The sequence below is a fragment of the Schistocerca americana genome, chromosome X (assembly GCF_021461395.2).
Source record: "Schistocerca americana isolate TAMUIC-IGC-003095 chromosome X, iqSchAmer2.1, whole genome shotgun sequence".
NCBI classification, from domain to species: domain Eukaryota; kingdom Metazoa; phylum Arthropoda; class Insecta; order Orthoptera; family Acrididae; genus Schistocerca; species Schistocerca americana.
In genome coordinates this window covers 592,958,911-592,972,484 of record NC_060130.1, presented here as the reverse complement: position 1 = coordinate 592,972,484, position 13,574 = coordinate 592,958,911, and the positions used below count along the sequence as shown (strand labels likewise).

General features: G+C 43.9%; 1 protein-coding gene across 1 annotated transcript in view; it reads right to left on the bottom strand.

Moving 5' to 3' along the window:
• The window catches only part of LOC124555351, a 264,383-nt gene that overhangs the window by 211,730 nt on the left and 39,079 nt on the right, over positions 1–13,574 (bottom strand). The window contains exon 2 of the mRNA XM_047129231.1: positions 3,568–4,071. Within this exon, the coding sequence (XP_046985187.1) occupies positions 3,568–3,753 (186 nt within the window). The 5' untranslated portion in view covers positions 3,754–4,071. The remainder of the gene's footprint in view (positions 1–3,567; positions 4,072–13,574) is intronic.

Sequence of the window (13,574 nt, the reverse complement as noted above, 5' to 3'; positions counted from 1 at the left end):
TCCATGCCCGAGGCAGGATTCGAACCTGCGACCGTAGCAGTCGCGCGGTTCCGGACTGAGTGCCTTAACCGCGAGACCACCGCGGCCGGCACGATTGCTTCAATGCTCACGGTGATTTTGCCTGATTGGCATCCTGATTGTGGACTGTACGGCCCTCGATGGGAAACTTTTTAATCGCCCTTAATATTATTATACAAGGTAATTCACCTATCTTCCCCAGCCCAAATAACTTATTGCCCAAAATAAAATATGTGTCAAGAAAATGTTATTTAGCTACCAGGGGAACGTTAACAGGCATGCTTGCTGTTCTAGTAACTTCGTTCGCTTTGAAGATATGAATAGCAGTACGTCTTTTTTAAAATAGCACTCTAAATTTTTGATTCGGTAATCGTCTTCCTCTCCTCAACACGTGTTCAGAAACGTATCACACTGTACTGTTCACGTCAATATGCCGTTATTAAAACGTAACACGAAACTGACTCTGACTCTCCTGTAGTAGCACACAGTGCAACTACCCGGGGTAACGTAAATCTTCTATTTGCTCGTGTTGACAGTAAGCAAATGGAAGTACAACGAAAATGGACGCCGGTCATTCAGTCCACCGTCTGCAGCGAACAGAAGAGAAGGTAGAAATTGTACTCGTTTATAGAGAATGTATATAAGTCAGCACAATAGCGACCGCAGTAATGTTTTCTTATTTCTCATAGTGGTACATGTAGTACAGTACTACAGTAATTTTAAACGATGTATGCAGGAAAGGAAGTCCATTAAAAACTGCATCATCATTACTTTTCTTTTATTGTGGTTGCAGGTAGGCGTTTGACTGACAGTTGACTGAACTACCGGTGTGCATTTTCCTTGTGTTTCCATTTGTTTACTGTCAACTCCTGCAAATGTACAAGTTACTTTACCCCGGGATATCTGCATTGTGGCCGGCCGCGGTGGTCTAGCCGTTCTAGGCGCTCAGTCCGGAGCCGCGTGACTGCTACGGTCGCAGGTTCGAATCCTGCCTAGGGCATGGATATGTGTGATGTCCTTAGGTTAGTTAGGTTTAAGTTGTCCTAAGTTCTAGGGGACTGATGACCATAGATGTTAAGTCCCATAGTGCTCAGAGCAATTTGAACCATCTGCATTGTGTACTAGTATAACAAAATCAAAGACAGTTCTGAGTTACGTTTTCAATAACGTCATGTTTACGTAAATGACACTCTGTGATATGCCTTTGAACGGATCTTCAGGAGAGGAAGTGGATTCTCGAATAATAAAATATAGAGTGCTACTTAAAATAAACGTACTGCTGTTCATGTCTTCGTAACGAACGAAGTTACAAGAACATCAATCACGCTGGTAGCTAAACAACATTTGCCTGATATATTTTTTATTTTGCTTTTGGGCACTAAGTTATTTGGGGTGATCAAGATAAGTGGGATACCTTGTATAATAATATAAGGTGCGATCAAAGGCCGTACAGTCCAGAATCACGATGATCGTGGGCAAAACCACCGTGAGCACTGAGTCAACATTCCGCCAATGCACCAGGCTGAACATACTCGTTTAGTAGAACACCGTGTCATGCTGTGTGAAGAAGTCCGTAATCGTCTGCTGCACATTCTTGCCCGACAGGAATCATCGACCCTTCAAGGTCTTTCTCAAGGGACCGAAGGCGTGATAATCGCATTGGGGGAGGGGGGGGGGGGGGAGAGATGAGGACTATAGGGCGTGTGTTCAAGTGTCTCTCAAAAAATGGTTCAAATGGCTCTAAGCACTATCGGACAACATCGGAGGTCATCAATCCCCTAGACTTAGAACTACTTAAACCTACCTAACCTAAGGACATCACACACACCCATGTCCGAGGCAGGATTCGAACCTGCGACCGTAGAAGCAGCGCGGTTCCGGATTGAGCTTCTAGAGCCGCTCAGCCACAGCGGCCGGCCGCAAAGAAAGGAATGCCACTATAATCCCTTGCCTACGTGTGGATGTTTATATACCCGCATGCTGGTTAATATCCCCCTGGCAGTGGCCGGCCGAAGTGGCCGTGCGGTTAAAGGCGCTGCAGTCTGGAACCGCAAGACCGCTACGGTCGCAGGTTCGAATCCTGCCTCGGGCATGGATGTTTGTGATGTCCTTAGGTTAGTTAGGTTTAACTAGTTCTAAGTTCTAGGGGACTAATGACCTCAGCAGTTGAGTCCCATAGTGCTCAGAGCCATTTGAACCCCCTGGTAGCTAAACAATATTTGCTTCATTCGTATTTTGTTTTGTTTCGGAACAAAGCCTTATTTGAGATGTTCAAGCTAAACTTTTAATACATTTTATGGTAACTAAACAATTTATTGTTATTGTTATATTAAAACATTTCACATTTTAGTTTTATTCTTAAATGGGCAACACTTTCCTGGTAGTCTGCAAAATTTTGTACAAGTGCGCGCTGAAAAGTAATGTCTCCAAATTGTTTACACAATAAGTCTTAAAGCTTTTTACATAATACAAACGTTATTAATATTCTACATCTTTGTTCTTCGTGTCTGCATATTTGCAGCCCTCTGTCGCTAGAGGGCTCCGAACTGAAGGGCGGAACATGGCGGTGTGTAACGTAACTAAGTCGGTGCGCCACGCGGAGTGGTCGCGCGGTTTGAGGCGTCATGTCACTTATCGCGTGGCCCCTCCCGCCGGAGGTTCGAGTCCTCTCACGGGCATGGGTGTGTGTGTTGTCCTTAGTGTAAGTAGTTAAGTAGTGTGTAAGTCTAGGGATCTATGACCTCAGCGGTTTGGTCCCTTCGGAATTCACACACATTTGAACATTTATGTTGGTGCGTGATAAAAAGCGTGCTGTAATTGAGTTTCGAATTCGAAGATTTCTTACACGCATGGGGTACACTCTCCTTCACCATGACAATGCCAGACCACACACGAGCGCTGCGAAATCTGCAACAATTCGATTGTCATCTATCATCCTCTTTCGATCCCGATTTGGTACCATCCGATTTTTATCTGTTTCCAAAGCTTCAAGAACATCTTCGATGACATCACTTTGATAGAGATGAAGCGGTGCAAGCATAGATCAGGTTGCGGCACCATCAGTGACGATATCAACAAACTGATCTCTCGTTTGGAGAAATGTGTTCGTCGCCAGGGTGGCTATGTTGTGGAACAAGTATGTAGACATAAAGGATAAATATGTATAATTTAATAACATTTGTTTTATTTAAAAAGCGTTAAGAATTTTCACATAAAAAACTCGGAAACATTACTTTTCAGCACACCCTCGTAGACCGCCAGGAAAGTGTTCCCCGTTTCACATTGTTGAAATGTTCCGTCTAACACTGGCAGAAAATGCAGCTCATGTTAGTTTCGTTACTGTTATCAAAATCTAAGGTAACTGTGGCACGTTAAAAGGGGGGGGGGAGGGGGTGACGCTAAGATTAACTCGGGGGGGCGGGGGGGAGGAGGTGAGGAGAGTGTAATGAAGTGTGACTCCCTCCCAATAACCGGACCCTGGACACGCGCCTGGTGTTGGAGCCGACGTAGTAAGAAATAGTATATTTTGAGTAAGAGAGCAGGACTTACCTCAGCCAGCACGTGCTCGTACGAAGGTGGCGGGGAGGTCGGGAACACGAGGGGCCCGGAAGAGCTGGGCGAACTGGTGCACGAGGGCTGCCTCGGCGCCGGCGCCGGCGTCGGGCTGTGGGCGGAACCAGCGCTGGCAGAAGCCCGTTGGGGCGTAATTTCCTGTATCTTTGAGCATTCGTCCATTCTCACGTAGTTGCTGCCTGCGGCGGCTGCGCTTCCGCTTCCACGTCGCCACAATTTTAGCTTCTTCTTTACCGTACTGTCAATTTTCTCGTATCCTTTCTCCCTTCTGCTCACTGTGGCATAAAATTATTCCCACTCTCTACAAAGAAATTTCGGAGCTCGCTGTTGAAAGCCTGCTCGAAGGTGTTACACTAGCCACCTGGCCTTCTATTTGCAGGTACTGGTGGAAAAGCAGTAGGCTACGCTATAATGGATGCTCCTCGAACGCAGGTCTTACGCCGCACCAACCTTCCACTGATGCGTCCTCAGTGTAACGGTCTGAAATGAAAACAAGAAACTTCTGCTGCATACTTAAAAAATTTATAGTTTTATTTTAATCTATTTCATAAGGCCACCGAAAATCACACACAAACGTAAAACTTGTTCTTACACTACTGGCCATTAAAACTGCTACACCACGAAGAATACGTGCTACAGACGCGAAATTTAACCGACAGGAACAAGATGCTGTGATATGCAAATGATTAGCTTTTCAGAGCATTCACACAAGGTTGGCACCGGTGGCCACACCTACAACGTGCTGACATGAGAAAAGTTCCCAAACGATTAGTCATACACAAACAGCAGTTGACCGGCGTTGCCTGCTGAAACGTTGTTGTGATGCCTCGTGTAAGGAGGAGAAACGCGTACCATCACGTTTCCGACTTTGATAAAGGACGGATTGTAGCCTATCGCGATTGCGGTTTATCGTATCGCGTCATTGCTGCTCGCGTTGGTCGAGATCCAGTGACTGTTAGCAGAATATGGAATCGGTGGGTTCAGGAGGGTAATACGGAACGCCGTACTGGATCCCAACGGTCTCGTATCACTAGCAGTCGAGATGACAGCCATCTTATCCGCATGGCTGTAACGGATCATGCAGCCACGTCTCGATCCCTGAGTCAACAAATAGGGACGTTTGCAAGACAACAACCATCTACACGAACAGTTCGACGACGTTTGCAAGAGCATGGACTATCAGTTCGGAGACCATGGCTGCGGTTACCCTTGACGCTGCATCACAGACAGGAGCGCCTGCGATGGTGTACTCAACGACGAACTTGAGTGCACGAATGGCAAAACGTCATTTTTTCGGATGAATCCAGGTTCTGTTTACAGCATCATGATGGACGCATCCGTGTTTGGCGACATCGCGGTGAACGCACATTGGAAGCGTATATTCATCATCGCCATACTGACGTATCACCCGGCGTGATGGTGTGGGGTGCCATTGGTTACACGTCTCAGTCACCACTTGTTGGCACTGAAGGCACTTTGAAAAGTGGACGTTACATTTCAGATGTGTTACGACCTGTGGCCCTACCCTACATTCTATCCCGGCGAAACTCTACATTTCAGCAGGATAATGCACGACCGCATGTAGCAGGTCCTGTACGGGCCTTTCTGGATACAGAAAATGTTCGACTGCTGCCCTGGCCAGCATTCTCCAGATCTCTCACCAACTGAAAGCATCTGGGCAATGGTGGCCGAGCAACTGGCTCGTCACAATACGCCAGTCACTAGTCTTGATGAACTGTGGTATCGTATTGAAGCTGCATGGGCAGCTGTACGTGTACACGCCATCCAAGTTCTGTTTGACTCAATGCCCAGGCGTATCAAGACCGTTATTACGGTCAGAGGTGGTTGTTCTGGGTACTGATTTGTCAGGATCTATGCACCCAAATTGCGTGAAAATGTAATCACATGTTAGTTTTAGTATAATATATTTGTCCAATGAACACCCGTTTATCATCTGCATTTCTTCTTGGTGTAGCAATTTTAATGGCCAGTAGTGTATATTATCTAAATAATTAAATAAGCTAACTGATAATGATTAAGCACATTTGTAAAATGTTGATTCATCTTATATCTTTGCCTTCGTTGCACGAAGACCCATGACGAAGATGCGCCGATGGCAGGGATCATTGACACATACACCGATAAGCCAAAACATCATGACCACCTGTCTGATAGCGTATTGTTCCATTTTTTAAACACAGTAAAACAGAGATTCTGCTCGGCACGGGTTCTACAAGTCCTTGACAGGACGTCAGTAGTATGTGGCTCCAGATGCCTACGCACAGGTTAAGCAATTCCAGCAAATTACGGGATGGTGGTTTACGGGCACACATCTGGCGCCCGATATGTGTTCCAGTGAGTACAGATCAGGCACATTTGCTGCCCAAGACATTAATATGAGATCACTATCATTCCCCTCAAACCACTGTAGCACGATTCTGACCTCGCAACAAGATCAATTCTCCTGCTGGAAGATATCGTCGCCGTAAAGGGGAGACTTTGAGTATGATGCGACGAAGGTGGTCCAGAATAATGTTCACACAGTTCACTACTGTCATGTGCCTTCCATTACTACAACAGATCCCATGGAAGCTCAATTCAATGCACCCCGAAGCATAATTCCGCGCTCACCTATCTGTATCTGTCGCCAAATGTATGTTTCGTGCACCCATTCGCCTCGATGACACCATTGACCTTGCGTAGCAAGAAATGCGACTCATTCGACAGGCGACACGTTTCCACCGATCCACGGCGAAAACTCAGCGATGTTGTGCCCACTGCAATCATAACTGACAATGTAGTTGGGACAAAACAGGAGCACGTAGGGGTCGTGTGATGTGGAGCTCCATGTTCAACAATGGCTTTTGAACGGTGTGCTCCGAAACACTTTTCCCTGCTCCAACGTTGAACTCTGTCGTCAGACCTGCCACAGATCGCTGCCTATACTCGATTGCACAGTGGGGGATCCTCCGACCTATACATTTTGTGATGAGACGTGGTCGTCCAACACCATAAAGCCTACTCTTTATTTCACCATCCTTCAACCACTTTCCGCAAGTGCTCAGGACAATAGTATAATGTGTGTGAAATCTTATGGGACTTAACTACTAAGGTCATCAGTCCCTAAGCTTACACACTACTTAACCTAAATTATCCTAAGGACAAACACACACCCATGCCCGAGGGAGGACTCGAACCTCCGCCGGGACTTGCCGCACAGCCCATGACTGTAGCGCCTTAGGCTGGGACAATAGTACGCCAATAGGAGACCAGCTTCGCCGTTTCAGAGATTCTCGTTTCCAGCTGCAGCGCCACAACAATGTGTTCTTTGTGAAAACCGCTTATATCAGTGGATTTCCACATTTGCAGCCCGTATCTTCGCTATAATGACTGCCCATTCGTCTATCTTCCGCTTACAACCTTTCCTTACTGCGTCACGTGCCCACTACACCGCCAGGAGGCATTCAACCTCGCGGAGGGCAGTGGTCATAATGTTTTAGCTCATGAGTGTAAGTTTAGCGGCTGCGCCACGAGCGGCAGTAGCTTTGCGATGTCACCGCCAGCAACGCAGTTCGGCAGCCTGGGGAACTACCAAGAGATTAGCATCTATGGAGATACTCTAACTCCGAAAACGTGAAGCCATCGACTTACGCACCCCGCCATATGTCTGCTACCAAAACATTGTGAGTAGTGTGCGTGTACTGCAGTGTTATTCATCGAAATTCAAAAATAAAATTGTGTAAAAATGGTTACTCGTGTGACCTGCGGATGTATAAAGAGAAACGGGAATTATGTAATACAATCCAGATTGTTGCTATAGTAGCTTAATGATGTATTTGTTGTGATGGATTCTTTTCGGTTAGATTGCTATCTTCAGACCATTTGCGAAAGTCACAGAATAGTTTTTATTTTGTTATAGTTCTGGTTAATCGTGTTTTCTGATATGCAAATTTGGTACTCATGTCCATATCTCATCAGTGGTCGTTGTCAGTCTGTATGTTGCCGGGTAACGACAAGCGCCGCACGTCGGCCTGGAACGTTACAGCAGAGAGGGCTGTGAAACGACGTCAGCCAATAGTACGCTGAATAGGATGACACCACGACAGGGGTGGCATCTATACGAAGAGAATTTAAGCGCCGTGCCGCGTAGCCGCGGGCAGTGGAAAACGGGTCGACGTACAACCGCTATATATCGGTGACTTATGAACTGAATTGTTTTGCTCGCATTGAAATTGTGTATACCGAAGGACATTGATTATTTGCATGTCGCCATTTGTTTGCGACTCACCTTTCTGAATACGCAAAGTTAAGTATTGTCAATTTAACTTACTGTAATAAACTCCATTAATACGATTTGCTTGAACTGTTGTCTAGCGATCCGAGAAAACAGCTTCCTAGGCACTTTATATTTGACGAGTGGACGGGATACTATACTGTATCGTATAACAACGTGGTGTAGACTTAGTACTCTTATGCTATAAGCTATTTTGTGGTTTCCTTCTGTTGTTAATCTTTCTTTTTTGTAATTTGAGTCTTATTGGCATATTTGACATAGCAGCTGTAACCATATAGCGTCTTTGGTCAATTGTCACAACTGTCTATCTGTCAAATCCGACGATAAAACGTCCAAATCATAAATATAAAAAAGACGATTAACAACGGAACCAAACCACGAAACAGCTTATAGCATAAGAGTCCTAAATCTACACCATTTGTTACACAATGCAGATTGACAGCAACCACTGATTATACCAGGTAATTAAAAACTCAGTATAAATTTGAAAACTGAATAAATCACGGAATAATGTAGATAGAGAGGTACAAATTAACACACATGCTTGGAATAACATGGAGTTTTATTAGAACCAAAATAATACAAACGTTCAAAAAATGTCCGACAGATGGCGCTTCATCTGATCAGAATAGCAATAATTAGCATAACAAATTAAGACAAAGCAAAGATGATGTTCTTTACAGGAAATGCTCAATATGTCCACAATCATTCCTCAACAATAGCTGTAGTCGAGGAATAATGTTGAGAACAGCACTGTAAAGCATGTCCGGAGTTATGGTGAGGCATTGGCGTCGGATGTTGTCTTTCAGCATCCCTAGAGATGTCGGTCGATCACGATACGCTTGCGACTTCAGGTAATCCCAAAGCCAATAATCGCATGGACTGATGAGGCCTGGGGACCTGGGAGGCCAGGCATGACGAAAGTGGCGGATGGGCACACCATCATCACCAAACGACGCGCGCAAGAGATCTTTCACGCGTCTAGCAATATGGGTTTCTTTTTTTTTTTTTTTTTTTTTTTTGTTCTAATAAAACCCCATGTCATTCCAAGCATGTGTGTCAGTTTTTACTTCTCTATCTACATTGTTCCGTGGTTTATTAAGTTTTCAAATTTATACTGACTTTTTTATCACCCGATATATGGATGTAAGTATCAAATCTGTATATCCGAAAATGCGATTAACCAACATTATAGTTAAGTGAAAAATAATATTATGTAACTTTCGCAGATCGTCTGAAGATGGCATTGTATCTGTGGTGTCACCGCCAGACACCACACTTGCTAGGTGGTAGCTTAAATCGGCCGCGGTCCATTTAGTACATGTCGGACCCGCGTGTCGCCACTGTGTGATCACAGACCGAGCGCCACCACAAGGCAGGTCTCAAGATACGGAATAGCACTCGCCCCAGTTGTACGACGACTTTGCTAGCGACTACACTGACGAAGCCTTTCTCTCATTTGCCGAGAGACAGTTAGAATAGCCTTCAGCTAAGTCCATGGCTACGACCTAGCAAGGCGCCATTAGCCTTACATAGTTTGAAAGTTATCGTATGAAATGTCTCATCAAGAATGCTGTAAACAACAAAGGATATATAAAAGTTAAGTATTCGAGGAGCTACATACTTTTCTTGCATACCATTCACTACTTATCCTGTTCCAGAATTCACGCCCGTCTGCGTTAGATAGCGTGCATTTCGACCTACTCAATCTACAAGGTGTTGGCACATTTGCCAACACATCAGTATCCTAAAAGGATCCCTCACAATAAATACATCATTAAAATACCATAGGCGCAATCTGTATTTCATTACATAATGTCCCTAAGAGATATCTTCGATGATGCTGGCCCATTGGATTGTAAAAGAAACTGAAAGTCTGCTGTTACTTTCTACAGGTAAATGCTTGAGATAAAATAATACTTTTGGTTTAAGCATGGACTCGTCGTAGGCTCACGAAAGAAAGAGCAAGGTAAAGCCTGTGGATCAAGGCTTTATGACGAAATAGAGCACATCAGTAAAATACAGCATAATCGCACTAGACCTTTCGTTTTTTTTAATCATTTCTCTCATACACACAGAATGTAAGTTCCTCCAAATTTTACGTAACTCACTGTAATGTTTCAGTGTATGATGTATTTGAGAGGATTTGATGTTCGGCTTGTTTTTTCGGTTGTCGGCAGCTGATGACATATCATCTGCCTATGCATGATATATTATACTTAATTATTTACGTCTGAGATAATTGAGTGAGTGAATGTTGTGACTAGATAATAAGTCATTCATTTAAAATTTTCAACATATTAGTCGTTTTTGTTTGTTCATGTATGATAATTCTACTCCGTGCTAACTGTTACGTTGGACGAGTTTATTTTGGGAAGTGCTGCTCCAGAAGGTAATAATTTATGTGCATCAAAAACTTTGACATGTAATGCTAATTTTATGCATCTGTTTGTTTTCTAGTGTTGCCAAAAGACGTTTCCTCCATTTTAGATGCACCACCTCCTGTCACGTCCATTTCAAGAAAAAGTTGTAAGTTCTGTGTGAAGTAAACATGCAAAACAGGAAGCTTCGGCAGCCAAACTGTCGCCTGTCAAGCCGCGAAATCGTCATTTGAATCATGTGAAAAAGGTCCTGCAGAAGAAGAACTACAGAAATGAAGAGCAGCTTTGAAATCTTTTGCATTAACACTGAAATTTCAGTCTACAAGAGCATATGATTATATCAGCATTATATCTGATACTTGTTTGCCACATCCTAGAACAATAAGTGATAGCAAAGTGGGGCATCTGGTTTTACGAGTGATGCAATATTCATGTCCATGGAATTCCTTTGAGTTAGTAAAGTTATGAGTAAGTGTTTAAACAAGACCATATTTATGAACTTCTCTGGATGTCCTGGAAACTACTGCAGATATACGTCTGGGATATACTCGTATTTTATTAGATTCACCAGATCAATAACAACAAAATAAATGGAAATCGTGTTTTACTTTAACCTCGTACAGTTTTGTGATGGCTTCATATTAGCGAAGTTGCAAAACTTCAGGCAAAATCTTTTATTAGCCGTAACTCCATAACTAAACATTTGCGGACCTATATTTATACTTTTTTTTCTTTAATTTTACTTGTAGAATAACATATTAAAATATTTGTATGTCTTTGTGAATCACCCTGTATGTATTCCCAATTGTGAAAAACTGTCAAACGAAAATGATAGTTTGTAGAATGACCTAAACCTTCTCAGAAGGGAAAAACGTGTGAGAGAGACAAAGATAGGCTTCACCTGACATTACGTGCAAGCTCTTGATTTTAGTGATAACGCTTAATTGCACCTAAGCTCAACAAAGAATATTCATACAATATTGTCGTGTTCGCCAAACTAAATATTTAGCGTTTACATTCGCCGGCCGCTGTGACCGAGCGGTTGTAAGCGCTTCAGTCCGGAACCGCGCTGCTGCAACGGTCGCAGGTTCGAATCCTGCCTCGGGCATGGATGTGTGTGATGTCCTTAGGTTAGTTAGGTTTAAGTAGTTCTACGTCTAGGGGATTGATGACCTCAGATGTTAAGCCCCATAGTGCTTAGAGCCATCTGAACCGTTTGTTTACATTCTGAAAAAAGTACATTTTCGTAGTGAAATGATCAGAAGGATCTTATGCCATCTGTACCGCTAATAGCTCGACTTAAATTAAAAATATCGGCTGTTTTGCCACGATGTAGTCAATGCTCAATGAAATATATTTGGCATCAACAAATTAAGTTCTCAACTAGTTGGTTTTGTCTATTCCTCCATGAAAATATGTGGTGTATAAGTACATACCCAAATGTGACTGTCGGTTTAGTGGCTTTAAGTAGAGAGGGCAAGTTTCACATAAGATTTTAAGGGAGAAACTCTTGTTTTGGTTTCAAAAAGATGGCGGACTGCCGCACCCCCTGGCTTCAGCGTAGGTAACTCCATCTCCCTCTGTTATAACCTCCTTGGGAACTTACAAGGGGGTTAGAATAACAAAGCGACCGTCTGAACTATTGATTACGACATCGCTCCGTCCCGATGGACTCGCCGAATTCATTGTCTCGCATTGCTGTGCCGTCATTGGACTTTGGCTCTTGTCACCAGTGCCGGCCAGAGTGGCCGAGCGGTTCTAGGTGCTACAGTCTGGAACCGCGCGACCTCTACGGTCGCGGGTTCGAATCCTGCCTCGGGCATGGATGTGTGTGATGTCCTTAGGTTAGTTAGGTTTAAGTAGTTCTAAGTTCTAGGGGACTGATGACCTCTGAAGTTAAGTCCCATAGTGCTCAGAGCCATTTGAACAATTTTTTCTTGTCACCAATGCTCGACTACAGGAGAGAAATCGGGGAACATTTCCTCGGGATATTCGTGCTACCGTGGTCTACATCGCGTGGAAATCTATCAACTTGCTCACATTATATAAAATGTTACTGATTACATCATGTGATAGACTCTGACTTCATGGACTTCAAGTGTCACTTCCTTCTACTCAAAAATATGTTCAGATGTGTGTGAATTCCTAAGGGACCAAACTGCTGAGGTCATCGGTCCCTAGACTTAGACACTACTTAAACTATATGAAACCGACTTATGCTAAGAACAACACACACACACACACCCATGCCCGAGAGAGGACTCGAACCTCTAGCGGGAGGGGCCGAGCAGTCCGTGACATGGCGCCCTAAACCGCGCAGCCATTCCGCGCGGCTCCTTCTACTCTCTTTAATTTCTTGTGGCCTTAATTTTCCTGGATATAAGGATCCGTCTATTTAACTTATATTGATGTTTGATGACCAGTAAATATTGTAAATCTAAAAGTGTTTATTTATTGCTGTAGGTTGCAGTAATTTCAGATTTCTTATATCAGATTCGGAATGAGGACAGTGATAAGCGTGACCGATTATTAGAAATCATCCTGGTATTTGTATACGACGTAGGATTTAATTTTTTTTTGTTTTGATTTAACGCACTGTTGACGCCAAGTTAGCTACAGCTGAAGCAGCTACTGAAATGTGGATTGAGCAATGAACTGGTCATAGAGCAGTGAAAGAGCATGCTGGTATCCTGTATGAGTAATTTGCAGAAATTTAAAACAGAATGACAGAACAGCCACTCGAAACACGACTCATGACATTGTAATTACTGCTTGTCTCCACTGCGGCCCATCGCGCAATAATTGAATGAGAAATCATACAACCGCAGCAGAAGAGACGCTAAATATCATGCAACTACATTCGGACGTAAACGGTGAACGCAGAAAATGTTTGGTCAGTCCTTTCACAAAGAACCACTGGAGAATTTCAGCATCTACTAGATCAGTGAGGTACACAGGCTGGCGATCAGCAAAAGCACGCTGTATGATCTCCTCCCCGTGCTGATCAGTTACTGATCTTGATAACGTTTTGCAGCAGCAGGACCAATGTAGCTCAGGGTGTGGCCTTCGCAGATCTGGCCGCTCGTCATGCCGTGTTTTCCCCTCAACGATCAGACTCGAAACATCTCCAACTAATGTTGATATTGTGCGCCCGATGTGAAGGTCTTGTGCCCGATGGTCTAGAAATAAAGCGCATGTCCTTAAATCGAGAGGCAGCGGGGTAGAATCCCGGTTGGACCACGTAAATTTTCAGTCTACCTTTAATCTAGCCTTCATCTCTCAACAATATGAGCAGTCACCAGGAAGGA